We start from the raw sequence: 26,862 nt of genomic DNA on the forward strand, positions 1-26,862 counted from the left end.
ACACACTGTGGATTTCTCTTAAGCTTGATTAATACCTTAATCTTGCAAGCTGTGACAGGCATGAAGGAAGGTCATAAATATTTCTCAGTTTCTTGTGGGTAAGACATTCTTTGGGGAATCAGAACCTGTGGTTTGAACCTGGATACTAAAGTAGATAAAGGTGTTTGAACTTATGTCCTGGGTAAAGTGCTTTAACGATATAAGCTTGTATCCAATCCTGGTGGTGTTATTCTAGGCAAATTCTAGCAATACATTTGGCAGACTTGGTGTGAGAGGGTCTCCTGCTGCTACCCAAGTAGCATATATTGTGGGATTACAATAGGTTTCTTTTGAGGGATGGAAAAGGCGTTGCTTTCAGCAAGGCATAAATGGGAGTTGAATATTTTGGCATGTTTAAGCCTTCTGAGCATTTCAGCTCATTCACAGTGGATATGGATTTATGAAAGGGCACCATCATGTTTTAATGGCTGCCAAACATGAAAAGTGAGGGAAAAAATTCAGTAGTATTTCCATAAGAAGACTTTGGTTACTAATGATAACCTTGTGATTTCAGAATGTTTCAATAATGAACCAAAAGATGTGGATCCCAATGAAGATTGTGATGGTAAGTAATAAAATAGATCTGCAGTTGGATTACTTTCAGCTGGCTCTGAATACATACTGGTGACTCTTTTAAGGGTGACAGAGTTTAAAAAAGGACTGAGGTATCCTGTAATGAATGTTTTGAAAGCAAACATTCAACCAAATACTTGGAAAAATGATTAAAGAGGTGCTCATTTAGTCAGATGTAAATGGAACCTCCTCCTTACTTCTGACTTGGGTCACTTTCCTTTATGCTGCAGGCTTTATTTTTGCCTTTGTTCTTTAGGCAACACCAGGTGACAAGCTTCAAAGCTTTTCATTCGCATGTCACTTATTAATGTGCTCAGCGAAATGTTCTCTGTGTTAAATATCAAGGATACATATTGATTTCCATTGCTCTCTCCAGCTTGTGATAGCTGTGTGATTACACTGCTGAAGGATTTGAGCACAATAGGTGACGAGCTTCAGCTCATCAAGTCTCAGCTGCAAAGTGTCCATGCAAGTACCCACACCCTGGAGCAGATGAGAGACCTGGAAACACGCATCAAGGACTTAAAGGTAGGCATACAGAAACAGAAAAGTAGATTTCAGATTGAGTGGATAGGCAATGAACTCAGAAACTTCTGCCATAGTTTTGTCAGTTTTGTCAGGAGACATCCATCAACCCTGGATTCCAAATACCAGATGCTGGCAGCACTGGGCTTCACCTGTTAGAATGTAGCCGTGGTTCCCATGTCGTGCTCTGAAACAGAATCAGTATCTCTGCTTTTTGTGAGGCCTGCTCACCTTGGAAGTTATATCTCGGAGGTTTCCCTCTAGCTATGTCTTTTTCAAGCACTTCATGTCTCTGCATTACTGAAACCCCCCAACATTCCAGTTGCCATTACCAAAATTGATTCTAAAAAAATGTTCTTTGGTTGGAATAGCGGTTGCTATACTCACACATAAAAACCTCAGAGAAGGAATTGGTCAGTTTTCATATCAGTAATTCTGCTTTTATTTACCTTGGATAAAGATTTAATCCAGTGAAGTTTTTACTTTTTCTCTGCTGTGCAATGGGTGATGCATTAGATTGTTTTTTTCCTTTCTTTTCAGGTCTTATTGAACAACTACCGTTCTGTTGTTCATAATCAAGGTTCAAAGGTAGACGAATTGGAGACAGAATTCCTTAAACTAGATCGTGATTTAAATGCTCTCCAGGAAAAGGTGACTTACCAAATCTATTTAAAAATTCACATCTCCTGACTATGTATTAGCATGCTGTATCCAGATACTTTCAATCTAATAATTTTTTTTCCTTGCTAGGCTGAAATGAACTACAAAGCAGCTGAGAGATTATTTAATAATTTTGGCCAAACTCAGCAGAAAGGAAAGGATTTGGTTTCACAAATACAAATAGTGGTCAACAATATACAAGGTAAAAAATAATTCCTAACTCATGTTTTGATTTAGAGCATCCTTTCAGTTTATTTACAATATTCTTAATTAAGCGTAAGAGGTTTTCTTAGAAAACAACTTCATAAATCAGAATTTTGTTATAGCTGTAGAATTCACTCTTCCTATTAGAAATCTAGTATATAATGTTAGTTTAGGACCCTGTGTTCCCTATGAAGTGAAAAGGGACAGAGAAGCTTCACTACAGGGACATTTCGAGCAACAAATTTGACTATCCTGACTCAAGTCTAACTTTGTTCTGGGTTGTTATCATGGGCTCTTTAAAGTTAGAAGTTTAAAATTATTGCTGTGAACTTGGTCATTTGGGACAAATTCCAAGGCCAGTGCTGTCTTACTATCTCTGGTTGTGTGACATGGGATACTTTTCGTCCTAATAGAATTAATGCAAAATGGATTTGCTTCATTAAGGAAAAAATAAGACTTGCCTATTGCTGAATTTGTTAATGAAGCAGATCCATCTCAGAAAAGAGGTTGGCCCCATCATTGGAGCATTTTGAATAGGTTTAAGCACATCCTCTTTTTAACTTTGAGAGTGGTTTTTTTCAGTGCTCTTGGAACAGATAGCTGGTACAAATGGAGGAGGTAACAACCTGCCCCTGGGAGATGCCTCTGAAGAACTGGCCGAAGCTCATCGCATGATGGCAGAGATGCGGAACCGCAACTTCAGCCAACTTCAAGCTGAGGCAGAGAGGGAGAGAACGGAAGCTCAGCAGTGTAAGTGCTTGTTCTCTCAGCTTCTGACTTTCTAGAAAGATCAGTCTTAAATCTGAAGCATTATTGACTGGGTTGGAGTGGAGGGAGGGGCTTTTTGCAGTGTATCTCTGAGATGTGTAGCTGTTGTTAGTCAACAGGAAAGTGGTAGTTCTGGAGGGGATTTAAAGGCATTTTTAGTTGTTGTAGATGAAAATGGGTTGAGCTGGGGAAGAAACCCAGTAGATCCTCTTTTTGTAACTACATCAATCTCAGTAAAATAAAGATGTAGCCAATCCTTATACACCTATGCAATACTTCTGTGTATTGTAAGAGATGGGCAGTGGTACATAGAGTTATTTTAGAGGAATTGCATGTTTAATTTAACAATAGATTTTTGAGAAGCCGCTAGAGTAGTCCAAGGTCCAGATCATACAAGGACGAGGAGGTTCAGGAGTTCTAGTTGCACTAGTTGTACTCCCTGTCATGTTCTCTGCATGTGTTTTGGATTGGGACATTCAGAAACTTGATTCCAGACAGCAGAGACATCAAGAAAAGGCTTATTTCCTAACCAGAGGCATAGTAGAGGAATATGAAGGACCATATGAGTGACAGTCAATTTCCATCAACCTTGAACCTTGATACCTACCTCTGAGTGACTCTTCTGTATCCTGTTTTGTCGGCAGTGAAGTGGACATGCTTAAGAGTGTGGTTAATTTGACATCTTTTGTGTTCCTATGTTCTTTGAAATTAAATGTGCCCATATCTCTCCACTGATTACAGAGGAGGCTTTGATAACCAGCACAGTTGTAGATGTCTATGTTGTAGATGAAATTGTTGATGAAATTGTTATTTCCATATAAAAAAGAAAATTAGTATTTTCAGATCAGCCTCATCCTTACTTAATTTAGAGAACATTTATCTGTGCTCTGTGTCTTCAGCCGCAAACTAGTGAGCAGATTTGATCCAGTGAGATGTTGAATAGTACCTTTGCTATAGCAGCATTGGAATTAGCACTGCAGAAGATGCTCAGTTCACACAAGTACATCTTCAGAATCCTAAATGTCAAGCCCTTTTTAACTGAGTTCGTTCTGGTTCCCTTCTTCTCTGAACAAAACTTTTCTTTCTGGTCCTGATACTGCAGTACTGACACGTGTTAAGAATGAACTACAAAAGTACCACCAAGAAAATAATGGGCTTATTAAAGCTGTGAGGGATGCACTGAATGAGTATGAATCCAAAATCACTGACCTTCGTGAAGCTCTGAATGATGCGACGGGACAAATCAAGGAGGCTGCAGGCTTAAACAGAGATAATGCAGTTCTGTTAGAAGACATTAAGGTAATGTTTGGGTTCAGGAGAAAAAAGTTAAACCTCAGAAGATAAGAAGTGGTTTTGGTTGCTGCTTTTGACCTCACAAAGCCAAGCAGCCGTAATTCTTTAGACTTTCTTCAGGATCTCTTTCCATCTTCTGCTATGTGTATGGACAGGTATAAATGTAGTGTATTACAAAAAATAATGCCCTAAGGTATATTACTGTGTCCCTCAGCTGTAGGGAGGAGGAGAGAAGATCCAGCAGGCAGGAATTGTGCAGCAAGGTTGATTTATTTAATTATTTTACAAACTCTTTTATAGACTTTTTTCTTCATAGTCTAATTGGACAAGGATCAGCCACCCCTTGGGGTGATTGGCTAAAATCCTAAAACATCCATTGTCAAAATATTTTTCTACTATATCATAAAGAAGACTTCTCAAGGCTGCAGGTGTTTGGTTGTTTACAGAACTCTGCTACCTCTTCTGTGAGAGAGAAGAGTCTCTCACGGACTTAGAAAATAGCAAGAAAATCCTTGCTAGCAGCATTTTTGTATCCACAGTAGTGTACTGCTGCTTATGGCCTCTTTGTGTGACCAGAACAGCATGACACAGACAGAGCTCTGATGAGAGCAGGGAAGGAAGGATGAGAGCAGAAAAGTGCTCTTCTTACCACTTCTCTTCAGCTGCCACTAGTGTTTTTGTTTCCTTTTCTAGACCAAATTCCTGATGCTGATGTAATTTTCATAGTAAATTCTTTAAAGTATTTAGCTTTATCAACCATGAAAGATAGGAGCAAAAATGTGTGCAATACTGTTAAATTATTTGGGATTAATGTTCTACAGAACAGATTCTGAGGTCTCATCAGGACAAGGACCAGCTGTTATTACTGAGCAGTGTTTGATTTTTAGAGCTGGTAAAATAGTACAAGGAATAAGTGCTGCAGAACACATTCTTTTAATTGTGGTTTTGCTGGAATGCATCACTGGTTTAGCACACTCATGTCCGTATTTTAAAAAAAAAAAAGTGACTGTACCTTTGGTAGATCCTACTGCCAGCTAGATTAGGTTTGGGTTTGTTGTTTTGTTTTGGTTTTTTTTTTTAATTTTGGTTTCAAGATAAGGTTTTTCCTGCCCCTTTTCTTAACTCAATCACGTGTTGTTCAACTTCTCATTTTTCCTCAGAAACGGATTGAGGAGTTAAATGTGGAACAGAATGGTGTCTTGAATATTCTGAGCTCTGCCCGATCTTCCCTGACAGAAGCCAAGGGTCTACTTGGATTATTGCAAGAGAGCAAAGAGGTAAAAAGTTAACCACCTTAAGAGAGGGTTAAAAACCCCAATATCTTGTTGGAGATGAGGCTTATCTGAGCCAGTCAAGAAAGAAAGGATCTCATGGCCCATCCTGGATGCAAAAGGAGCCTTCCTGCACAGGTTTCTGTAAGAGAAGCTTGTTTGAGGGTTGCGATGTGTCTGAGGAAGACACTGAGCTGCAGATACCAGAATTTGGGAGAACATCTGTGAGAAGTACCATAAGCAATTGTGCTATTTTTGTATTTCTTTCTGGCTAATTGCTTTTAGCCACCATCAGAGGCAAGATACTAGCTAGAAGGGTCTTTGATCTGACTCAGCTTTTATGTGATGGGTCTGGAAGCACAATGTAATGACTGCCACTTGTTTCCAGTAACGTGCAGAACAAGTTGGAAGGGAATGTTTTTCCCTTTGATCTCCTCAGGTGCAAGGTATGTGTAACACTGAAGTAGACATGGACAAAATCAAATATGTACAAATAAAAATAAAATTATATCCTTTTAAAACTGTAGGAATATGAAAGCCTGGCTGCTCAGCTGGATGGTGCAAGGAAGGATATGAATGAAAAAGTGGCAAATCTCTCCTCAGCAAGCAAAGAACCACTGGTGGTGAGGGCCGAGGAACACGCCAGATCTTTGCAAGATTTGGCAAAGCAACTGGAAGAGTATGTTGCCATTTCTGTAAATGAGTAATTTTTGTACAGAGCATCTGTGGTTGTAATGGTCTGTCTGTAACTTCACGTGCTTTTATAACCATTCGCAAAGCTAGAGAAATTAAGTTGGTTTCTTTCTGCTTCTTCACAATGTACAGAAGTTTTCTTTTTCTCCAAAAACCAGATCTTCCCGTATTTTTCCTGGTTTTTTACCCCCAGAAGCGTGAACTCCCGTATTACCATTTCATAGTACGGTACTAACACTTCATTAACATCTTACTAACAAGAGAAAATCCTCATGTACAGAGTGGGAGGATGTTTAGCATATTTTTTTGGTAGAGTTATTTCAGGTACTCGTACTCAAGGATGCTTTTATGATATCAAAGAATTGAGGAAAATAATTGGAATAAATGCTGTCCTGGCAGTCTTCAGGCACACCTGCTTAGCAATATGGAGGAAAAGACCTCCTTTAGTTTTCTCATCCTTCAAGGAATCTTCGAGAAAGGCAAAAATATTATAAACTTGATAGGAATCAAGTGTTTCTCTCTCCATTATTTGTACTTTACACTGAATTATGAGAGAGGTTTTGGAAGCCTTCTGTGGTACATCAGAACAAAATGGAAAAAAAAAAGGTGAAATCCTGATTTATTTTTGCCTGTGCATATTGTTTGCTTTTTGTCATTAAACCAACTAGAAAGTCTCAAAAAGTTAATTCCAAAATACCTAACTTGGCTGGAAAATTCTTGATTAAAACCCCATATTTTTATTACTTTTTTTGTTAGTTTTCAGTGTGATTTTTTTCAGTTAAGAAGGCACTGTTCTCACAAATACAAGGCAGCTCATACTAGACAATTGAATAGTTCACAGGGAGTGGATAGAAGAGATTTTGTCTGTTTCTGATTCCAGGGCTGCTGTGCTGGTTCTTGGGGAAAACACAAAAGGTCTTGTAGTTGCTCCATCTTGTGATTCATCAGGGTGCTGGAGCAGCCAGAGATGATGTGAAACCTACAGTTCTCTGAATTCCTCTTAACTGAATTGTATTTGGAGGGCTGTGATTGAGGTGCCTTATTGTTGACCACGTGCTTTGGTGAATTCTTTCTATCTTAATCATTTAAAGGCTGCTTTGGAGTACCACAGCTTTTCCACATGCCTAAACTTATCCTGTCATCTGAAGAGTCTTTCCATGTTGGGTCTGCCTCCAAGTTTGCTATTTTTGCAGCATGAAGTTACAGATCTAATTGAAAAACATCTTCTGTATTGGTGCTACTTAGAAAATAGTGAGTTCAGATCTGTTCGGAATACATCTCGCAGCCTTGGAAGAAGGCTGCATTTTTCTCCCTGTTTCCCACAGGATAAAGAACAGTGCCAGGAAGGATGAGCTGGTAGGCTGTGCTGTGGAAGCTTCTACTGTCTATGACAATATCATTGGTGCCATCAAGGCAGCAGAGGAGGCAGCCAACAAAGCTGGGAAAGCAGCTGACTCAGCTTTATCGGTAAGTGTCAGTAAGTGGCCAGATGATGGTAAAGTTGTTACAACCAGATTTTTATTTTCTTTAACTATCGCAGTGGCCCCAAAATCAAACACCTGTGTGTCTTGACATGCTTTATTTTTCTGGGACCTTTATATGAGTTGCTATTCTGCATGTTGATGAATTAGTCTTGGCTTGGCACTAACCAGGCCAATTACTGCCTTTCTTTTGGGACTGCCCGTATGAATATTGACTGTTGCTTTCAGTGCAAAATAAAGAGATTGTACAAGGCAACCCTGGTAATCACTGCAGGTGATTTTACTCTTTTACTCTGCACTACTAACACCCACAAGCTCTTCAGCAGAGTTATAACATCTAACAGGTGTATTCTAGTAATTTCCTCCTAATACCCTAAAATCCATCTGAAGTTTGCTAAAGACCAAGGTTGTAGTATGCTTAAATTACCCTTGATAGTTGTTACTAAAGGTGATGTTCTTCACATGAGATCTCTGCCTGTGTAGAGTTGGGCGTTCTTTAAATTGGATTGGGCTCTCTTTTTTACTCTTAAAATTTTAATGTAATTATCAGCAATCTTACAGTACCGTGCTTCTATTATCAGACTGTGAAGAGAGAAGACCTATCAGGAAAAGCTGCAAGGTTAAAAACTGAGAGCAGTACACTCAGGGATCAAGCACAGGAGACTAAAAGGACATTGCAAGGTACTAAGAAAGAAAGTGGTACTAGAAATGTTGACACAGCATGAGAAGCTTTCATTGGACCATAAATTGTCACATCTCAGCAAAGCCCTGCAGCACTTGTTTAATGAAAAGAAGCTAGTTCCATTACAGTGGGACATTTTGTGATGGTTATTTCCAATGGCAGAAAGGCAAGAAAGTAGATTTCCTGCTTCTGCTATGCTCTATGCCTTTGCAGTACTTCTGTCCAGCAAATCCTTTGCCTTGTACTTGTTTTGCAGTGGATTCAATGCTCAGTGGCAGCATGAGCTGTGTAAGAGTGTAGACAAGTGCTGCAACGCCGCCTGTCCAACAGAAAGTTGATATTTTTGTTTAAAATTCACATGGGGCTTTCACTGTTTTGCAGCTCTTGGTCCAAACCTCGAGGACCTAAAACAAAGACTTGATGTTGCTGATAGAAAGAAGAATACACTGCAAACTGATCTTCTCTCTGCTCAAAACAATCTCAAGGGGATAAACAGAGGTTTGTTACTTAAGTGATCCCTTCTGGCCTGCCCCTTTCATCTGTTACTGTAAGAATCTGCACGTTCATTTCTCTGTGTTTCAGGTGACATTGACAGCATCATCACCAGTGCAAGGAACATGGCAGAAAATGCCAGCTCTGTCACGGATAGTGTGTTGGGTGAACTGGCCCCAATTAAAGCAGAAGTGGAAAAAATTAAGAGTAACTATGGAAGCACACAGAGTTCCAGCTTCAATAAAGCACTGACAGAGGCAAACAATTCAGGTATTGCAGGTGCTTCAAATCTCTGTTAGGTGACCATGGCCAGTTTTGCAGCAGAAGCTTTAGTCATTCAAAAGTCAGGCACGTACCATAAAGTTAGTATTGTGAGCTTCCTTTCTGCTGTGCCTGTCCCTTTCTACATGCAATAAAGTGACTCAGGCCATTCTGTGGCATGTGTTAAAAGCTGGTGCCGTGGCTGGTCTCTAAAGACTTGGAGGCCAGTGGCAAGCAAGGTGCCCTAGGGTTCTGTACAGGGTCCAATCCCGTTTAACATCTTCATTAATGATCTGGATGATGAGGCAGAGTGTGCCCTCAGCACGTTTGCTCCTGACACTGAACTGGGAGGAGTGGCTGATACACCAGAGGGTCGTGCTGCCGTCCAGACAAACCTCAACAGGCTGTGGAAATAGACTGCCTGGAACCTCATGAAGTCCAACAAGGAGAAGTCCTGCACCTGAGGAGAAATAAATCCATGAACCAGTATAGGCTGAGTGGGTGGCCAAGGTGGAAAAAAACTTTGTAGAAAAGGACCTAGGGGTCCTGGTGGGCACCAAGGTGAAGATGAGCCAGCAATGTGCCCTTGGGGTAAAAGGCTGAAACACAGGAGGTTCCCTCTGAACATGACAAAACACTTATTTTACTGTGAGGGTGACTGAGCACTGGCATAGGCTGCCCAGAGGGGTTGTGTAGTCTCCGTCCTTGGGAATATTCAGAAGCTGCCTAGACACAGTTCTGGCTCTAGGTGGCCCTGCTTGAACATGGGGATTGGACGTTATGACCTCCAGAGGTTCCTTCCAACTTCAGCTGCTCTGTGATTATGTGATTTTCTACTACATTGGCTAGAGAAGGGCCCTAGACAATTACCTTAGGCTACATGTCTGTTAGCTGAAATGAAGTGAAAAGGATTGCACAGAGTCTGTGCTGAATACAAAATAAGGGACAATCACATTCACAAACAACTTCATTTTACATCTTTTCAGCAGTTTTATCTGATAAAGTCAAGTAAGAGGAAAACATTTTAAATAATATAAATACAAGAGCTAGTCCTGCATGGTATTGCAGGGCTATAAATCATCCTTGAAGTTATGAGACTGGTTTATAAGTCATATTTAGAAGAACAAAAGGTCTGGATTTCATTTTATTTGCCTTCTGCATCATAGGGATGAAGTCTGCAAATACATTCAGGGTGTGGTGTTTTTGTTTTGGCTTTGGCTTTTTGCAGTCACAGGAGATGAGGAATTGTTTCCTGTTATAATGAAAGTTGAGATTCTCATCATATTTTCTTTTCTCCTGAAATAAACCTGGCCAGATAATGTAAGACTCACTACTAAATAGTTCTGACTAGCAGCCTTGACACAGGAGTATAATTCGTGCCCTACTCAGGCCAGCAGCCTGCCTACCCCAGTATTCATTCTCTGATGGTGGCAGCAGGAGATGCTACTCAGGCAGTGCACATAAGCCTGAATCCTGTCTTCTGTACTTTATCCTCATTCTCCCCTAGCATCCACAGCCACTGAATAATAATGTTAGAGACCACACTGCTGTTCTACTTAATATTTTTTTCTGGGCCTTTATCTAAAACATTTTTGGAAGTACTGATTCTGATTGCTTCTGCAAATACCTTTGGCCACAAATTCCAAGAGTACAATAACCTCTGTATAAACTGCTACTTTTAGTGAGAGCTCCCTAATATTGTAGGACCAGTCAAAACTGTTCTGTCATTACCCTGCCCTCTGCTTTCCTGATAATTGTGTAGCGATACCGTATTTCTGCATCTTGCCTTCCTCCTCCTTTTTAACATCAATGATTTTTCTTTCATTGCAGTAAACAATTTGACAAACCAGCTTCCAGATCTGTTCAACAAGATCAAAAGTATCAACCAACAGCTGATGCCGATAAGCAACATCTCTGAGAACATCAATCGCATAAGAGAGCTGATTCAGCAGGCAAGAGATGCCGCAAATAAGGTCTGTCCTGAGCATTGCAATCATGCTTGACCTGTTTGGATACACAACAGTACTTTTGTTCCTCTCTCTCTTTCTAAATCATTTTATTTAAATGTGTGTGAAAGACCAGGCATAAATTTAATTCAACGGCACTGCCCAGCAATTGAAATAACTGTGATGATGGGAAGCATAATAATTAGTACATAAAAATGACAGGATGCAGTAGCATCCTGCTACATCTTTCTCCCATTAGTTTTTTTTCCCAGGGCATCTCTGTAATACTTATTTGTTCAGCAGCCTCTTGCCTTCCAAGGTACATTGTGCTGGCTTTGGCAGCAGGGACAGAGTTGGCTCTGCAGCTTAGAGACAGGGCTCTCCACCCATGCACGGCCAATTGAAAGCTGATACTGCCAAAAAAGTTGCGCAGCCCTGTGCTCTCATTACTCCAGCTGCTCCAAGATGTTAGAAGCTGACTACTAGCACCTTATTAGACTGCCCTTTCTCATTTAAGCAACTGCTGTAGTGGCTGGTGATAGTGTGGTGTCAGGTCCCTAAGAAGCATCCCTGAGATCACCACAAATAGCCTAGAGTTACAGAGAATAAGAGGAGTCAGTGATCATGGTGTATTTAGCTGTAATAGGACATGTCTTTATAATATCAGAGGTGTGTTGTAATTCCCAGCAGACAGTCAAGTCCAGCTAAGTGAGGCATCAGGATGTGTTTGTAGACATCTAAATAATTCACAGACTTGCTCTTTAGAGCTGCAGGGCACATCCTTCCCTGTCCGTGTATTGAAGATAGTAGATACTTGACAGAGGCACAGTTGATTAATAGATGTCTGGAATAAAAAAGTGCTGTGTTAAGTATTGATAATACAGACTACTGTGTTATCCAGTCTGCTTCCTAATTATTTTGTTTGGTAGGATCAGAGTCCAAATCTGTGGTAACTGATGGCTGAAACATGACTAGGATGTGTAACAGGTTACTTTGCAATTAAACACACCAGTGAAATAGGAGCAGTAGCAATAGTTAATTGTAACATGCTGAACTTTGGTTTTCTTCACAGGTTTCTATTCCTATGAGGTTCAATGGCAGCTCTGGTGTAGAGGTTCGACCTCCGAGCAACCTTGAAGATCTGAAAGGCTATACTTCACTTTCCTTGTTTATCCAAAGACCTCAGCAAAGATCAGACATCCAACAGGGGGAAAATAGGTTTGTCCTGTACCTGGGTGATAAAGACGTAGGTATATTTTGATATTTAATCTGATTTTTAGACTAGACACCATGTTTTGAGAAAAGGATGGGAAGTGACCTGTTCTGACTGAAGTTTGTAGCTACTGTTGGCCTATTTGTTTACAATTGCCTTTAAGTGGTGGTAAAAGTGTTTTGTTCATTCCTTCCCTGGCAAAGTAACTAATAAGTGGCTGAGCCTTGGCCTTTGATGCTTTGCTATTTTGCTCCTTTGGAAGTTACTTCTTTGTCATGGGTACCATCACACAGTCTTATCAGAACTGTCAGTTTCTGCAGCAGTCAGCACAAACTCAGCCCAACTCCTGCCTTAGAGCTTTGACTCTTTTCACAATATAAGTCACTCTGAGTTTCTCTGTTGGTTAAAAAAAAAAAATGCAATCATTTCAGTTTTAAAATTCAGCCCCTCAGCTCTTCATTTTTTTGTTTTCTGAATATGCAGAATAATGCAGACCTGCTTGTGCATTCAGGTTTGCTCAATCACCATCAAACAATTTAAAAATTTCCTGCATGTGGTTCCTAGTCTTGTTATTTGACAGCTGCTGTATCTGTAGTGAGTCTCATGCCTACACAGAAAGCTGTTAAGAGGTATTTGTTCTACACTGGATTTTATATTTTTACCCCTGAATAACTAGCCGGGACATCCATTGAAAGCATTTTAATCATTACTTCTGAAATACAGTATCTTGAAGAAATAAAATGTGATTTTTTGGGGAAAATGACTTCTTCCAGTCACCTCAGTAGGAATCATTGTCCATCACTGAGTGTTGTTGTGAACATCTTTTTTATTTCACAGATGTTGAGTCTGATTCTGAGTAAAGGTGTCATGTTTTCATTGCTTTAGCTGGGAGATGTTACAAGTGACAAAAATATTCTAGATACTATTTTTACAAAAATAAAAAGCCACGCATGACTTTTCAATTAGTTTATAACTATATTAATTGAATCAGTGCAACATATAGGATTACAATTTTTTCTTCCCAGAACTTACAAACTTAATTCTCGTCATTAGGTGCGTGGATTTCTTATGACTCATGCACAGCATGTTGACGTCTCTGAGGAAGTAACTGTGGTATTTTACTTCCATTAAAATTAAAGATTTATTAATTATTATTTGCTTTGCTACTTTTAGACCTCCAAGGACTACATTGGTATGGCTGTGAAAGAGGGTTACCTTACTTGTGTCTATAATCTGGGAGATGGCGATGGAGAAATAAGAGTGCAGTCATTGCTGACTGAAAGCAAAACTGAGGAAGCTGTTATGGATCAAGTTACGTTTGAAAGGTATAAGATCCACGGTGCACAAGAGTCTTCTCAAAAACCTGCTAATAACATCTTTTATTAGTGTGATGTGATATTCTGCCTGTCTGTTTTGGTTTTAGGATTTACCAGTATGCAAAGCTGAAGTACGTCAAAGCCGCAACCTCAGTTTCTCCACATTATGAAAACCCTAGGAGTGCAAGCAGTGGAGACAGTGACATGCTCCTAAATCTTGATCCCAGCAGTGTTGTCTTTTACGTTGGAGGATACCCAACAGATTTTAGGGTACAAAGAGCTTCTTAGTGTTTTAAAAAGATTTGGTGTTAATAATCCCATTTTTCTTATGAGTAAAGATTGCAACTAGCAGTCTTTCAAAAACATGTGTAAAAGTTTATCTATGTCAGTAGGAATAGATGGGATGCAAGGAGATGCTACTTCCTACAGAATCTGCCTGGCTTGTAGAATGCTAGAGCTCAGAGAAGGGAGCATGCTGATACTTCACTTGCCGAGGAAAGCATGAAACCTGTTCAGCCCTGCTACATACTGTTCCCAATCCATGTGACTCTTTTAAATTGTGCTGCAGTACACCTAGGGTGGTATCCGACAGTTTGGATATTATATACAAGCATATAATATCTTTTTTATATATTTAGAATGTCATATTCTGTCTTAATAATATTTGCAGTAAGTCTTAGCAGATAACAATGTAAAATTTTGTTAGCTAATTTTGATGAAATGGTTTTAATAACACTGTTTTTCAGCCTCCACATAATCTCAACTATCCTCATTATGAAGGCTGCATTGAGTTACACAGCCTAAATGAGCGTATTGTCAGCCTTTACAACTTCAAGAGGACTTTTAATCTCAACACCACTGAAGTGCAACCCTGCAGAAGGTATGATATGAACACAGAAGTGTTTCACAGTTCTGTGATTTTATCATTATGAATTCTTGCCTTTTCACATCCAGAAGAATAACCACTGTAGCTAAACTGGTGATTTTTTTCTAACTTTTGGTCATTATTACATTTCTTAGAGAAAATCCTCAGTAATGACATGATTCACGTTTATGGCAATCTCAATCTGTTTAAATTTAAGTGTTATAAAATCCAGACACAATTTGTGGACTAATGTGTTCAGCTACTTTATAAAGTAAATATTACAATAAGTTTAAAAACGTCTGTCATTAATGATTTCCTCTCTAAAGACCATATATGAGTCTGATAGAAGCCAGTAGAAGGCTTTCTCTCTGCTTGGGTTAGATCAGAATTTGGCCCTATACCAAATGGTTTAACTTCATCTTTTTAAAAATTATAATGGCAATAAGTACATGTGGTAGAAGTTCTTGCTCTCATATATTCACACCTGTGACATTGAATTATTGCAGGTATAAAGAAGAGACTGACCAAAGATATTTCGAGGGCACTGGTTATGCCAGTATCACAGTGAGACAAGGAAGTGCTGAACAAGAACGGTATGAGCAGACAATTGAGACGACTGCAGATGAAGGCATCGTGTTTTTTGCAGCAAATGGGGTAATGTGTGGAATGCTTCTGTCTGTTTTGTGGTTGAAGAACATCTTAAAAATCTTGCTTATTAAAGAACATGTTAGATTTAGTAATAACTGTAAGGAAATGTCTTAGAAGTGTTATTTCATCTGTGTGGAAAATTAGTAGATTCTGCTGTATGTGTAATGTCATATGGTTTAGTCTTGGGTAGTTGTGCAAGAAACAGGGAGTTGGACTTACAGGTCCCTCCAGCTTGAGATAGTCTATGATTCTACAATGGTTGGTGAATACTTACTTTGTCAGCGCTGAGTGAAAATCATTCTAAGAAGCTCCTCCATTAGGCCATGCAGAGAATTAAGAACTGGGGGCAGGAAAGGAGAAATGCAATTGGAATCAAATCAATGCTGGAATATTGAAATCCTCCAAAATTGGAAGTGCACTCTTCCCAAATCTAGATATGTGTGGAAACAGAGTAAGAAAGAATATAGGAAGGGACATGATGACTTTTACCTGTAAAGATGCTCAAAACCACAGTGCTGCTACTTATCTAGTAATCTTGTAGGTGTATTTGCAATCACTGGGACATATTCTGGATAATTTTTCAATGCTGTAAAAAGTCAGTAAACATTTGAAATGACACAAAGTCCTTTAGAGATTTGGAGAATACCTGGAGCTGATAGCAGATCTGTTTATAATAGTTTAAAGTAATTATGATGGATTAATAAAAGTTTTAGTCTGCCTTGTGTTATCATTTCCCTGAAAAGCTTTCTTGAAGCAACTAGATAGCTTCATTAAAATTATTCATATGAAAGTGCAATATATATCTGAAATTGTGGCAGTTTAATTGTGGTGGTGTTTTTCTTTATTTCAGGATCAGTTCATCAGTGTGCTCATTAAAAATGGTCGTACAGTTTTTAGATACAAACTTGACTCTGAAACTCCAAAAGAAGTAGAAGCCAAAAAAATTGTAAATGATGGAACATATCAACAAGTATGTAATTTTAAAGAATCAAGGGATCATTATTTGTAAAAATACACATTAACTGAAACTGTCCTGTTGTAAAGTTTAGTTGTGGAGTTTTCCTTTTGTGTGAGGAAATCAAGTCACTGGGGATTAGTTTGGACATGTGAAAATTAATCTTTCTCTTGTCCTGCTTGAATGTGAATAGTTCAGTTTTTTTAACAGTGAAGCCACCAAAGGAAAAAACTTGGTCAGAGCAGTGCTTTACATAAAGATAGCTGTGTACATTGCAATTATTTGCATTAGTTTCATACTTAGATTAGTGTTTCCACCACCTAAGGGTTTATTTTTTCAGGGTGGGCTGATGTTTATAGAGATAACTCTTCGGCAGTCTTTGTTGTTGGCTTGTCTCCTTAGCTTCAGTCCAGCTCTTTTGTAGCAGTACCAGAGCGAAATCGTAAATATATTGTTAAAAACCTTTGATTTCCTTGTTGGTTAGTTCTCCCTTTTCCCCTTAATATATTTCCAACTAAATAGTGTAAGCTGCAGGGTCTGCTGCAAGGAATCTTTATGCTCTACTGGGTCAAGTTACCGTCAGCCAGCTGACTGACTTAGTTTTTGTGTCAGGCAGCAGCTTCTGAATCTTCAGCTGCAAATACAAGACAATATCTGAATCTTAGCTGAGGCGTGTCTTTAGGGCAATCTTTCAGATGAAAATAAAACCTCACCTTGTATTTGGATAGTTGAACATTTTCCTTAGGTATTTGGCTTTGACTAAATTCCCAAAGTTTGCAAAGTACCTTAGAACTACCGCAGTTATCCTTGATTTAAGTCACTAGTAAACAAGAGGAGGGGGGAAAAAACCACTGTGTCCTGCTCTGGGGGTACTTTTAATCAGCGGAATGACTTTGTTTCTTCCAAGTGAAATGATTCTCATTATTCGTGTATTTCAGATTACTTTGGTGCTTGACCGAAAAAACAGAGTTGTGTATGTCAGTCCTGGTATTAAAGCCAACATACGTGTCTTCAGTTTCACTGAGTACTACCTAGGTGGAGTTCCATCTTTTCTACGGGAACGGTGAGTAACTATAAAAAGACTGTAATATTTTAGGTTTGTAGGGAAACTCCATCTAAACTCTTTCCTTACACAATTTCTTTCACGCTCTGTTTCGACTATCTAGTGTGACATAAAAAATCAAGTGTATAATACATGATCGTAATCTGTGATTTTTGGCTAACGGTGAGATCTTTGTTGGGGTGCATCCTAAAGATTGGGTTTGATCAGCACGAGGTATGTGTACACAAGAAAGATTGCTCTCAATCTCTTGTTACTATAGTGGTGTGTGCTTTGAAATGCCAGGCTACTGAACTCTTTTTCCTTCCCCTCCCTGGAACCAGCTTTAATATATCCACACCTCCATTCCGGGGCTGCATGAAGAACGTGAAAACCCCAATCACTGCATCTGTTGTTTTTGATAAGACTTTTGGTGTCAGCAAGAAATGTTCAGATGACTGGAAGGTAACTAATTAATTTCCTCAAAAGCTTCTGCTGGAGTTCACAGACTCTGGTTTGTCTATAAATCCTGGGCCATTATGTTTTGCTTAGGTCAAAAATTATATTTGGTTAACATATGATGGCAGTAAAAGAACCTGCATTGGGTATGAAGATACAGAAATAAAAGAGACATCACCCCCACTGTGATAGCTTGTTACAGCACATAGTCCACCCTCTTATTTAATACTGTTTACAATTAAGTATTCATATTTACCATATAAGCTTGTTGGCTTCCAGTTGCTGTTACTGACTAGGCTGGAATACTTAATATTGCACTGTGTCTTTCCTCTTGCCAAGGTGTTTACACTTCCTAATTAAATGACCTCTCAGCCTTTTTTCTTGAAATATCTTAACAGGCTACTTCCATTGAAGTCTCTCATTCTAAGGCTCCACTCATCTGATTGTTTCATAGTTATTTTCTGTGCATCCTTGAGTTTTGCCACATTCTTTTTAAAACGGGACAATGTGACATTTCAGTGCTGGCTTAACCAGTGCTGCGTGGAGAGATGAAAACTATCCTCCTTCTGCTTCTACTTACTGCTACTTAATGGTGCATGATCTCATTTGCCCTTTTTACTCATTTGCCCTTTGCACTGAAAGTCTGTGCTTATTTTCTTTCACTTGTGGCATCTAAACTTTTCACAGAGCATTTTCTTCACGGACAATCTTTGCAGAGGATCTAGTCTTCATTCTCTGTATCTGTACAACTTCTCATGTATTAAAAGGTGTGCTAGAGTCACATAGTTTCAGTTATGTAGCTCATCTGCATGGCTTCCTAGTTACAAACTGTTCCTCCAGCTACTCAGTTTTGTGTCCCCAAATGTGAAAACTTTCAAAGCCAGAGTAGCTAGAGATGAACAGCTGATTGTTCTCAGCAAGTCTCCTCTCTCTTTTTAGAGTTTCTCGTATCATAGTTAATGCTGGTGAAACTAACTCTGGCAGTCTGTTCTGTACTGAAATAATGGTTTTTGAGGTTTGCTTTGTGCTTGGTTTTGACTGGAGCTGATCACAATTATGTTGAGTGGGGCAGCCGTTGTCTCATATTGGCGTTTCTTCTGATTAAAAGGAAAATCACTGAAATCATTATTTTCTCTCTTTCAGCTTGTCAGATCTGCAGCTTTCTCCAAGGAGGGAACACTGAGCCTGAGTGCGGCAGATTTCCCATTTCCCAAGGATTTCCAAGTTGGCTTTGGCTTTCAGACCACAGCTTCAACTGGAACACTCTTAAATTACAATCTATGGGTATGAAACACATTCTGCTTTAGCATATGTGATAGGTTTTATCTCTGAATCAGTCATGTCAGTTTGTGTCATAAGTCTCATGTAAATTCCTGTATTTGAAGGCAAGAAATGCCTTTTGAGCATGGCATCTTGCATGTCATAGGCCAGAGAAATGCATTCTGGCAATTTCTTCACATGGCCAACAAGTAGTTTGATGAGTAACTGAGCTTTGAACTAGAGCTTTGTGCAGAATAGCTCACACACCTGACACCACCATCCCAATATGTTGCCTAATTGGCTGGAAATTTTCTCAAGAAGAAATGGCTTTCTGCCCACACAGAAATGTTACCATGTCCAAATAGGCAGAGGACAGGGATTGGTTTTGGCTATGATCCCTCAGAAAGCAGGGAAGTTTAAGTAGAACCCCATTCTGGCTGGCTGGAGGAACTAAGAAGTGAGTGCACACCAGGCATTTGGGAAGTGGAGAACTGACTCCTTCGTTTCTGGGAAAAATAAACAAATATTTTAAATAAATGTTTGCTCTTCAGAGGTATTTTGAAACAGAAGCTATGCTAATCATGCAGAACTTCATATAACATCTGGTACTAGATGACTGAGAAATGCAGTACTAGTGGAAGAAAATTCGTTGCCTACTGGAGGCCACTGAGAACTGCATTAATGGCAGTAGCAAGAACTAATGGCTCTTGCATTTATTTAGCTGATCATTTGGTGGGGTTCTTTTACAGCCTGATGTTCTTTCCATCTTTCTGAGTCCTGGCTTTGTAACTGCAAAGATGCGAGATAAGGAAATCAAACTGGAAAAGAAATATGAAGATGGGTCAGTGCATTATGTGACAGTAATAAAAACAGACAACAGGTGAGTCCAGTTCTTCGTCTGGTTCTTATATGTTGCGGTTGGAGAAAGAAAATTCAAATTTTGTGGGACTCATTCTTTGGATAAATAGCTAGAAATAATCTCTTCTAGCAGAGGATGGCGAAATAATGAAGGGAAAGGACATTTGGTCTATGAATGCACATGCTGGTACCTGTGATGTTTCAGCTGTACCCTACTATGCATTTCTTTTGTAGGTTGTGTGAGTTTTGACTGCTTGTCTAGCTGGAGCTTTGGAGTCTTTGGAGTTCTTCCCCTTCCCATAACCTTCATGTGTGTCCCTGTAATACAGGTGGTTAAAGGACCAGGGAATAAGCAAATACTGTGACTGTTTCGTCAATAATGATCTGTTATGCAGATATGAGATATTAGAAGAGACAATTTACTGAAAAGCTCCTAAATCATACTGGTTGCTGTGGAATGCATGAAGGGACATAAATGTTAATTGAACTGGAAAGTTTTGAACGGTTGGCTATAACTTTGGGTGATTATAACTCAATACTGTCTGTACCATTTTGACACAAAGAATTAAATCCTATCCCATAGTTGGCAATAACAGCTTTTTCATTAATTTCAGTTGCATCAGGATTTCACTGTAGTACTGAAGTAAGAGCTTCAACTCTTGCTCATTGTCTAATATGGAAAAGCAGAGCGATTTCACAGCAGTCAATAAGCACATACTGAAAAAGTCCCAGAAGTAAGCTAATGAAGCTCTAGCATAATCACAATGTAACAAGAAAACACATCTGTCAAATGGTTCTTTTATATATATATGTTTCATTTTGTTTCCTAACTATTTCTTTATATATCATGCTTATTTTTATTCACTTTGTTTCAGAGTAACTCTGATGGTTGATGATGAGTCAAAAGCAGTTGACTCTCCCAGGACATCAAGCGCACAGGAATCAAACAGACCTATAAAATTTGGTGGAGATAATTTTGAAGGTTGCATCTCAAACATCTTTATTAAAAGGTATTTGGTGTAGAAAGGATTATGTTTCATACATTTTGGCCTGTTCTCCTTCTTTAATCATATTAAAATTACTTCTTGCTAAAATGCTTTTTTCCTATGTATGTGAAGCCTCCAGAAATGCATAACTTTGTTGCCCTCAAATACTCTTTCATTCAGGTATATTATACATGGAATCCAATTATAATTAAATCTGCTGTTCAGATGTAAAGGAATTTTAGTCTGAATCATACCTGTTTAGTAGTGTGTTAGCCAAAGAATGAAGTCTGCAGGGTGAATTGGATATGTCCCAACAAGGTATCCAAAAAGATTTGCTAGATTGTATTGTTATAGCTCCCCAGGGAACCAGGTAATGAAAGGAGCAGAGCTACTGACAGAACCAAAACAGTTGCAGAAACAAGTGAGAGCATATGTGTACAAATCATCTGCATGATTTAGGCTGTCTCCTTATTCATGTGTTTGTCTGATTATTAGAGACACCTTACAGGCAAAATTTAGGAGAAAAAATATGCATAAATATGTTTCTAGAAGAAAAGCATTCCATGAGTCGTAAGTCACGTCCCTTTGTGTTAGCTAATTTTGTTGAGTCTTTACACATGTGTAGAGTTTTCAAAAAATAGTGTCTTTTGATTTGATTGTCATACAACCACAGAATGGGTTGGGCTGGGAGGCACCTTTAAAGATCCTCTAGTTTTACCCCTCTGCAATGGGCAGGGACACCTTCCAAGTGCTCAAATTATGTGTTCATTTAAAGCACTACAAGACAATGAAGTAACCTATATATTAAATGTCACATCAGAAAACAAATTTGGAAAGTTTTTGTGCAAAAAGAGATGAAGAATTAATACTGTAGCTGGTCTGATGGAGTGAATGGAGAATTACCAGCATTAAAGAAGTTCAGGTTCTACTCCCAACTGTACCACTCTTCTCATAAAAAGCCACAAGCAAAGAGCTTTGTTGCTTTTTTGTAGCTGTAAAGTTTTTTGTAATTTACTGATTAGAGATGCTTTGTACAACTTAGAAAATTATAATATTACTTAGTATTATTCTTTATATACGTGGTAAATTGGCTTTGACCGTCTTTCTGATAATTTGGTTGTAATACTAGAGCTACATATGAAGATGTGATGGGCTTTGCCCCTTGATAAAACTCATTAGAACGTCTTATTTAAAGAGAGAGTGAAGCAGAACATGATGGTGCCATATTTTCTTGATTTGAAACTGGTTATGTATAATTAACAAAGTTTTGTAGTCTGATTCAGAAATCTTATTCAATCAAGGCTGCTGTCATTTTTTTTCCTCTTTTTTCAAGGGCCATATATGTTTGTGTTTTTTAAATAGCTTTTGTCAAAAATTACTTTGTTTAGAAAAGATGAGAACAAAACATCAGAGTTTTTCTATAGCCAAAAAGAAATGAGCAGAACCAGGGAAAATATGATTTACAGCATTGAATGTACATTTTTCATTGAAAAATAAAAATTGGTACTTTAACATTGTGTCACTGGGAAATATATTTTGTGCAGAACACAGTTTTATAATATGTTTGTTGTAGATTACAGTAAAGAAAAGGAATGCTGAGTCACAGCACTTAACTGCTTTCATCACTACAGGGCAGGTCAGCTCCCCGGGGTTCAAAATCTTGTTGATAATACTGGCAAGAGTGGTGTATCCCTTGGAGCTTGCCAGGAATACGAAAACCTTGAACCAATGCTGCTGCAGGAATTTAAAAATCCTCTCAGGCTTAAGATGCTCAAGGTATGCTTATTGTTGCTGTCATCTTTGCTCCATATTGATGCCCAGGCTGTGTCTGCACAGCCATCATTTCTGGAACTGAGATTCAGATGTTCTTTCTTTCCTTACATCTCACATCTGAAGCAAGTTCTCTCTCTGCTGGAGTTTCATGCTAAGCCCACACCTGTCTAGAGTGACAACAGCTTTTCTGTCATTTAGGGAAGGCTGTGGACTGCCTTGGGTGGGAACTGTTAAATGTGTTGATTAAAATGTTTCTATTTATGTGCACATACAGTAAATGTTTCAATTCCATCTTCCGTTTACAGAATGAAAAATACCTTGATTATTTGAAAGCTGCTAATGTGCAAAACCATACTCTGCCAGCTCAGTTTCATGATAGTAGTGAAGCATATCTCCTTGGAAGCATCCCCAACAGTTTCATGTCCTACATGTTTTCTCCATTGTTATCTACAGACAGGTAATAAAAACGTTCTCTGTTCTCCTCCTAATACTTGAATTGTCAAAGCTGCTTGACTCTTTGGGTGCTGAGTGTAAGGATTTTCTTCTTGCTTATGTCTTGGGCCGTAACAAAAGGTGGTTTTAAAGGCTCAGGTATTTTTTTTTCTGTGCAAACATTTACCTAAACTGAGTAGATTGAATGGGATGTGGTGGACAGTTATGGTACATGTTGATGCCAGTTCCTTATCCTGAATGTGTCAAGTTTCATTCACATTCAGACATGCAGTGTACTCCATGTTTCCACCAAAATGCTATTCTGCATTTCACAAATGGAGTTTCACTGGAGAACAGAAAAGATACAACAACTAACAAAATAGACCTATACTTGAATATGCTTACTTTCCACTACAGGTTACATTTTTCTGTAGATGTACGGACTCGATCATCAAGAGGATTAATAGTTTTCATGGAAGAAAGCTCTGAGGACTCTTACATGGCTCTCCACATTTCAAAAGGACGTTTTGTCTTTTCACTTGGCTCTGGAGAAAAACAAATCAAAGTCAAAACCAGTATTAAATACAATGATGGGCAATGGCACACTGTAAGTAGTATGGAACCACAGTGAAAGCATAACTAGCATTCAGCAGGCACAGCCCACTGCATTTTTAAGAGAGTAGAAACTCAGTTTTGGTCATCAGAAATTAATTCCTATGCCTGAAAGTTCACGTGGTTACAGGTCTCTGAGAGACCTTGTTGAGACTGAAGGTCTCAGAATGTTATTTTCAGTTTAAATATTTCAACAATATGGTGTCTAGTTTAAAGACAAAGAAAATCTCCAGTGGCTTTCATTGGCCTTTGGGTTTTTTATTCTCTTATGTTTGCCTCCTGGAAAGGTGGTCTTCAGCACAGATGGGAAGAACGCCCGCCTTGTTGTTGATGGTCTAAGGGCCCAGCACAGAAGATTGGCAACAAATTCTGCCATCAGCATTAAGCCACCAATCTACGTGGGAGGGCTGCCATCACTGAAAAAACAGGTAAATAATTGGCACATCCACCCATACACACTCCCCATGCTGCACTAATTTACATGGGAAAGTCTTTAATATGCAGGATTTCCACGCTGAAAAGCTTTGGGGGGGATTTCCAAGCACTGCATGAGCAGCATCTGTGACTGGTGTTTGCAGTGGTTCATTACAGATCTTTTTCCTCACCTGTTCACACAGCCTTCATCTGGACCCATATTTTCAATATGTTGCTGAGACACTGATGACAACCACGTACTGTTTTCATTTTTATTCCTTAAAAATAGGGAAGACCAAAGTCACATTTTTAATTCCAGAAATACCATCTTTCTGCAGAACATTTACCTCAGTGGATTAAGCAATAATCAGTAGAGAAGAAAAAGAATAATTCTCATTAAGGAATTATGGATGTAGAACTGGATTTCAATCTGAAATACATGTCGTTTCCATTTAAAAAATGGGACAATTAATGATCTAGGGCATTTTATAAAATCAGATTTAAATAAACAGACTTAGGAAGGGAAGGGATGCTTGGGATTTCACAATTCTTCTTGAATTGTATTTTTGACACATCATTGGGAAGCATCTGTTCTACAGGCAGGAGTCATGTTAACTCAGAATCAACTATTACTGTGTTTCAAGCACTTTAGTAGAATTTTGGAGTATTTTTTCATTGTACCAAAGATGGTTTTAGGTGCCTTTAGTGCCAGTTGGGTTTCTATAGTCCAAGAGTCCAAAAGAACTGATGTTTAGTATTATTACTAAAAATAAAAGAAGCCATAATGCTTTAGAATTTGTGTTTCGAAATATGCTTTCAGAATATACCAATGAAGAGTTTCAAGGGTTGCCTGAGGAATTTTAAGATGAATGGAAAAGTCATGAATGCACCTCAACAAAAAAATGGCATACTTCCATGTCCGGATGTTCCCATGGACACAGGGATTTACTTCTTTAATGAAGGAGGATATATCACCATTGGTAAGCAGTGTAGAGATTATGGTAAATGGAATTACGTCTGATGTGTGTATGCGTATGGGTCATTTGTTTTTACATGGTTTTCCAATTATCTCCTCCTATGATCATTCCTCTCCCCACTGTTTAATCCTCCACAGGTAATTTGCTGATGGGATTGGATTTTAGGATTGTATTTACCATTCGACCAAGGAGTTCAACCGGTGTACTCCTCCATGCTGGAAGCAAGCAAGACAACTACTTGACTATTTACATGAGAGGAGGAAAGGTGGGCACAGTCTGTTTCCATTCCAGCTGTATTGCCCTCATTCAGCAGGGGGAATTCTGACCTTCCTCTGTTGCTCCTGTTCTTTGTCACAGTAGCTTAACAGATAACTCCTTTACAGGTCGTTGCTGCTGGAAATAGTGGTGCTGGAGAATTCCAGACATCAGTCACACCTAAAAAACCTCTGTCTGATGGACAGTGGCATACCATTGCAGGTATGTTGCACATACCATTTCTTTTGAAGCTTTGAAGGGATGGTGGGCACAGAGCACTGCAGCTCCAAATTTTTACTGAATCATTTTACTTCTGTTTAGTCTGAGAATACTCTTTAGACAAGGTAAGTGTCTTGGGTAAATTAAAGGCTTTACATAAGATTTTTTTTGGTGGGCTCTGTTAAGCCCCAGACGACCTAGGTTTGTCAGTCTGACTCTGAATTAAAATAAAATCTGTTTTTTCTATGCCTTAAATTTCAAGAAAGATGCTATTTAAAAACAGTGCCATACCTAGCTGATTCTTTAATAGGGTTGAGAAAGAGTTCTCATTTACCTGCTTCTTTGCAGTCTCTCAGAAGAAGAACACTGTGCAGCTAGAGGTGGGCACACAGAGTAACTATACCACTGAACTTCAATCCTCTCCTCCTAGAAGTGTGTATCAGCCACTCTACTTTGGCAAAATTCCAGGTAATATTATTGCTTATTATTTTTTCATGTTTTTTCCTTTCCAAAACAAAGGTCCCATCCATTCATGTAGTCCTATATCATTCCCCCTTTTTGAAAGCCTTGCAATAATGAATGTTCTTTGAAATAATTCTTATTAACTTGGTCTTTCCACCTTTTTTTTTTAATAGCAAATTTGGACATCTCGTGGCTTCCAGTTAAAGACCCATTTTTTGGCTGTCTTCAGAATATTACCTTCAATGACAAACATGTCTCCACCAGGAGAATTTCAGAGGTTCATGGTGGAGTGAATTTGCACAGGTGCCCAGAGAAGTAACTCTGCTGTTACAGTCATTGTGCACATGTGGGCTGTGTCTGCTGAAGAACTGTGTGGATTCCCCTTTGCTGGTCAGCATCAGGCTGCTTGTTCTGAACAGCCGGTGAGCAAATGCATCCTCTGGATGTGGACTGTGCCAAAGCAAACAAAAAGTATTTGCTTTGATAAACTCCCTTTTAAATGTTACTGATTTCCAGGGTAATCTGTTGTGCCTTTTGAGATATATGCAGAAAATATAATTGCTTATACCCTATGGGGCCAAATTCTGCTCTCACCCACAACAGCAGAGACTTGAGTAACTCCAATGTCTTAATTTTGGAAATTTGCCTTAATGTTGGTCATCATAAGAGCAAATTTGATCCATTAATATAAAGAATTTTATAAAAATATAAATCTCTTTGGATTATTGTTTATAAAGTGTACATTGATGTTAATGTAATAATAATAATATAAATGGAGTTTGAAGCACTTTAAGGAGTGAAACTCTGGGGGTTTGTTACAAAGTTAGGAATTGTGGGACCAAATAAAGGCGGTGTGTTCCTAAAACCATTCATTTTCCTGTTTGGTTGTTTTAACCTGGTAGGTTTTTAATGAGCTTTTTAGAAGCTGCTAAATCCTGCTTGCTTTGTCCAAATATTTCTGTTGGTTTGAAGATGCTGATTTGCCTGAATAAGCAGATATCCATCATCTCTGCTCATCACAATTCGGTTATCTAAAAATCTGAAAAACAGAGTCATTCTTTTGCAATCTTCAGAGCCAGAGAGTCTCCTCCATAGGCAATTATTTTTCTAATGAAATGAAGAAAAGTTTTATCAAGAATAGCAGCTCATCTGCTACAATTATGGAGCACGAATTACAGGACTAACCCAGAAAAACTGTTTTCTTCAACATTCAAATCTTTATTTTGTACCT

General features: G+C 38.7%; 1 protein-coding gene across 3 annotated transcripts in view; it reads left to right on the plus strand.

The window, feature by feature from the left end:
* Nucleotides 1–26,499, plus strand: part of LAMA3 (laminin subunit alpha 3) — a 111,279-nt gene extending 84,780 nt beyond the window's left edge. For all 3 annotated transcript variants that reach the window (XM_032123642.1, XM_032123662.1, XM_032123652.1), the window contains exons 44-76: nt 554–604; nt 989–1,140; nt 1,678–1,788; nt 1,888–1,999; nt 2,584–2,751; nt 3,872–4,068; nt 5,223–5,339; nt 5,861–6,012; nt 7,352–7,493; nt 8,089–8,188; nt 8,571–8,687; nt 8,772–8,951; nt 10,773–10,915; nt 11,961–12,134; nt 13,275–13,426; nt 13,525–13,687; nt 14,164–14,297; nt 14,789–14,936; nt 15,781–15,900; nt 16,824–16,948; nt 17,269–17,389; nt 18,527–18,667; nt 19,393–19,523; nt 20,377–20,511; nt 22,119–22,263; nt 22,566–22,717; nt 23,110–23,299; nt 23,592–23,732; nt 24,539–24,698; nt 24,833–24,960; nt 25,079–25,172; nt 25,518–25,637; nt 25,805–26,499. In XM_032123642.1, coding sequence (XP_031979533.1) covers nt 554–604; nt 989–1,140; nt 1,678–1,788; nt 1,888–1,999; nt 2,584–2,751; nt 3,872–4,068; nt 5,223–5,339; nt 5,861–6,012; nt 7,352–7,493; nt 8,089–8,188; nt 8,571–8,687; nt 8,772–8,951; nt 10,773–10,915; nt 11,961–12,134; nt 13,275–13,426; nt 13,525–13,687; nt 14,164–14,297; nt 14,789–14,936; nt 15,781–15,900; nt 16,824–16,948; nt 17,269–17,389; nt 18,527–18,667; nt 19,393–19,523; nt 20,377–20,511; nt 22,119–22,263; nt 22,566–22,717; nt 23,110–23,299; nt 23,592–23,732; nt 24,539–24,698; nt 24,833–24,960; nt 25,079–25,172; nt 25,518–25,637; nt 25,805–25,950 — 4,562 coding nt within the window. In that variant the 3' untranslated portion in view covers nt 25,951–26,499. The remainder of the gene's footprint in view (nt 1–553; nt 605–988; nt 1,141–1,677; nt 1,789–1,887; nt 2,000–2,583; nt 2,752–3,871; nt 4,069–5,222; nt 5,340–5,860; nt 6,013–7,351; nt 7,494–8,088; nt 8,189–8,570; nt 8,688–8,771; nt 8,952–10,772; nt 10,916–11,960; nt 12,135–13,274; nt 13,427–13,524; nt 13,688–14,163; nt 14,298–14,788; nt 14,937–15,780; nt 15,901–16,823; nt 16,949–17,268; nt 17,390–18,526; nt 18,668–19,392; nt 19,524–20,376; nt 20,512–22,118; nt 22,264–22,565; nt 22,718–23,109; nt 23,300–23,591; nt 23,733–24,538; nt 24,699–24,832; nt 24,961–25,078; nt 25,173–25,517; nt 25,638–25,804) is intronic.
* Nucleotides 26,500–26,862: the final 363 nt, after the last annotated feature.

Source organism: Corvus moneduloides, chromosome 1, assembly GCF_009650955.1.
Source record: "Corvus moneduloides isolate bCorMon1 chromosome 1, bCorMon1.pri, whole genome shotgun sequence".
In the NCBI taxonomy this organism is placed as follows: Eukaryota; Metazoa; Chordata; class Aves; order Passeriformes; family Corvidae; genus Corvus; species Corvus moneduloides.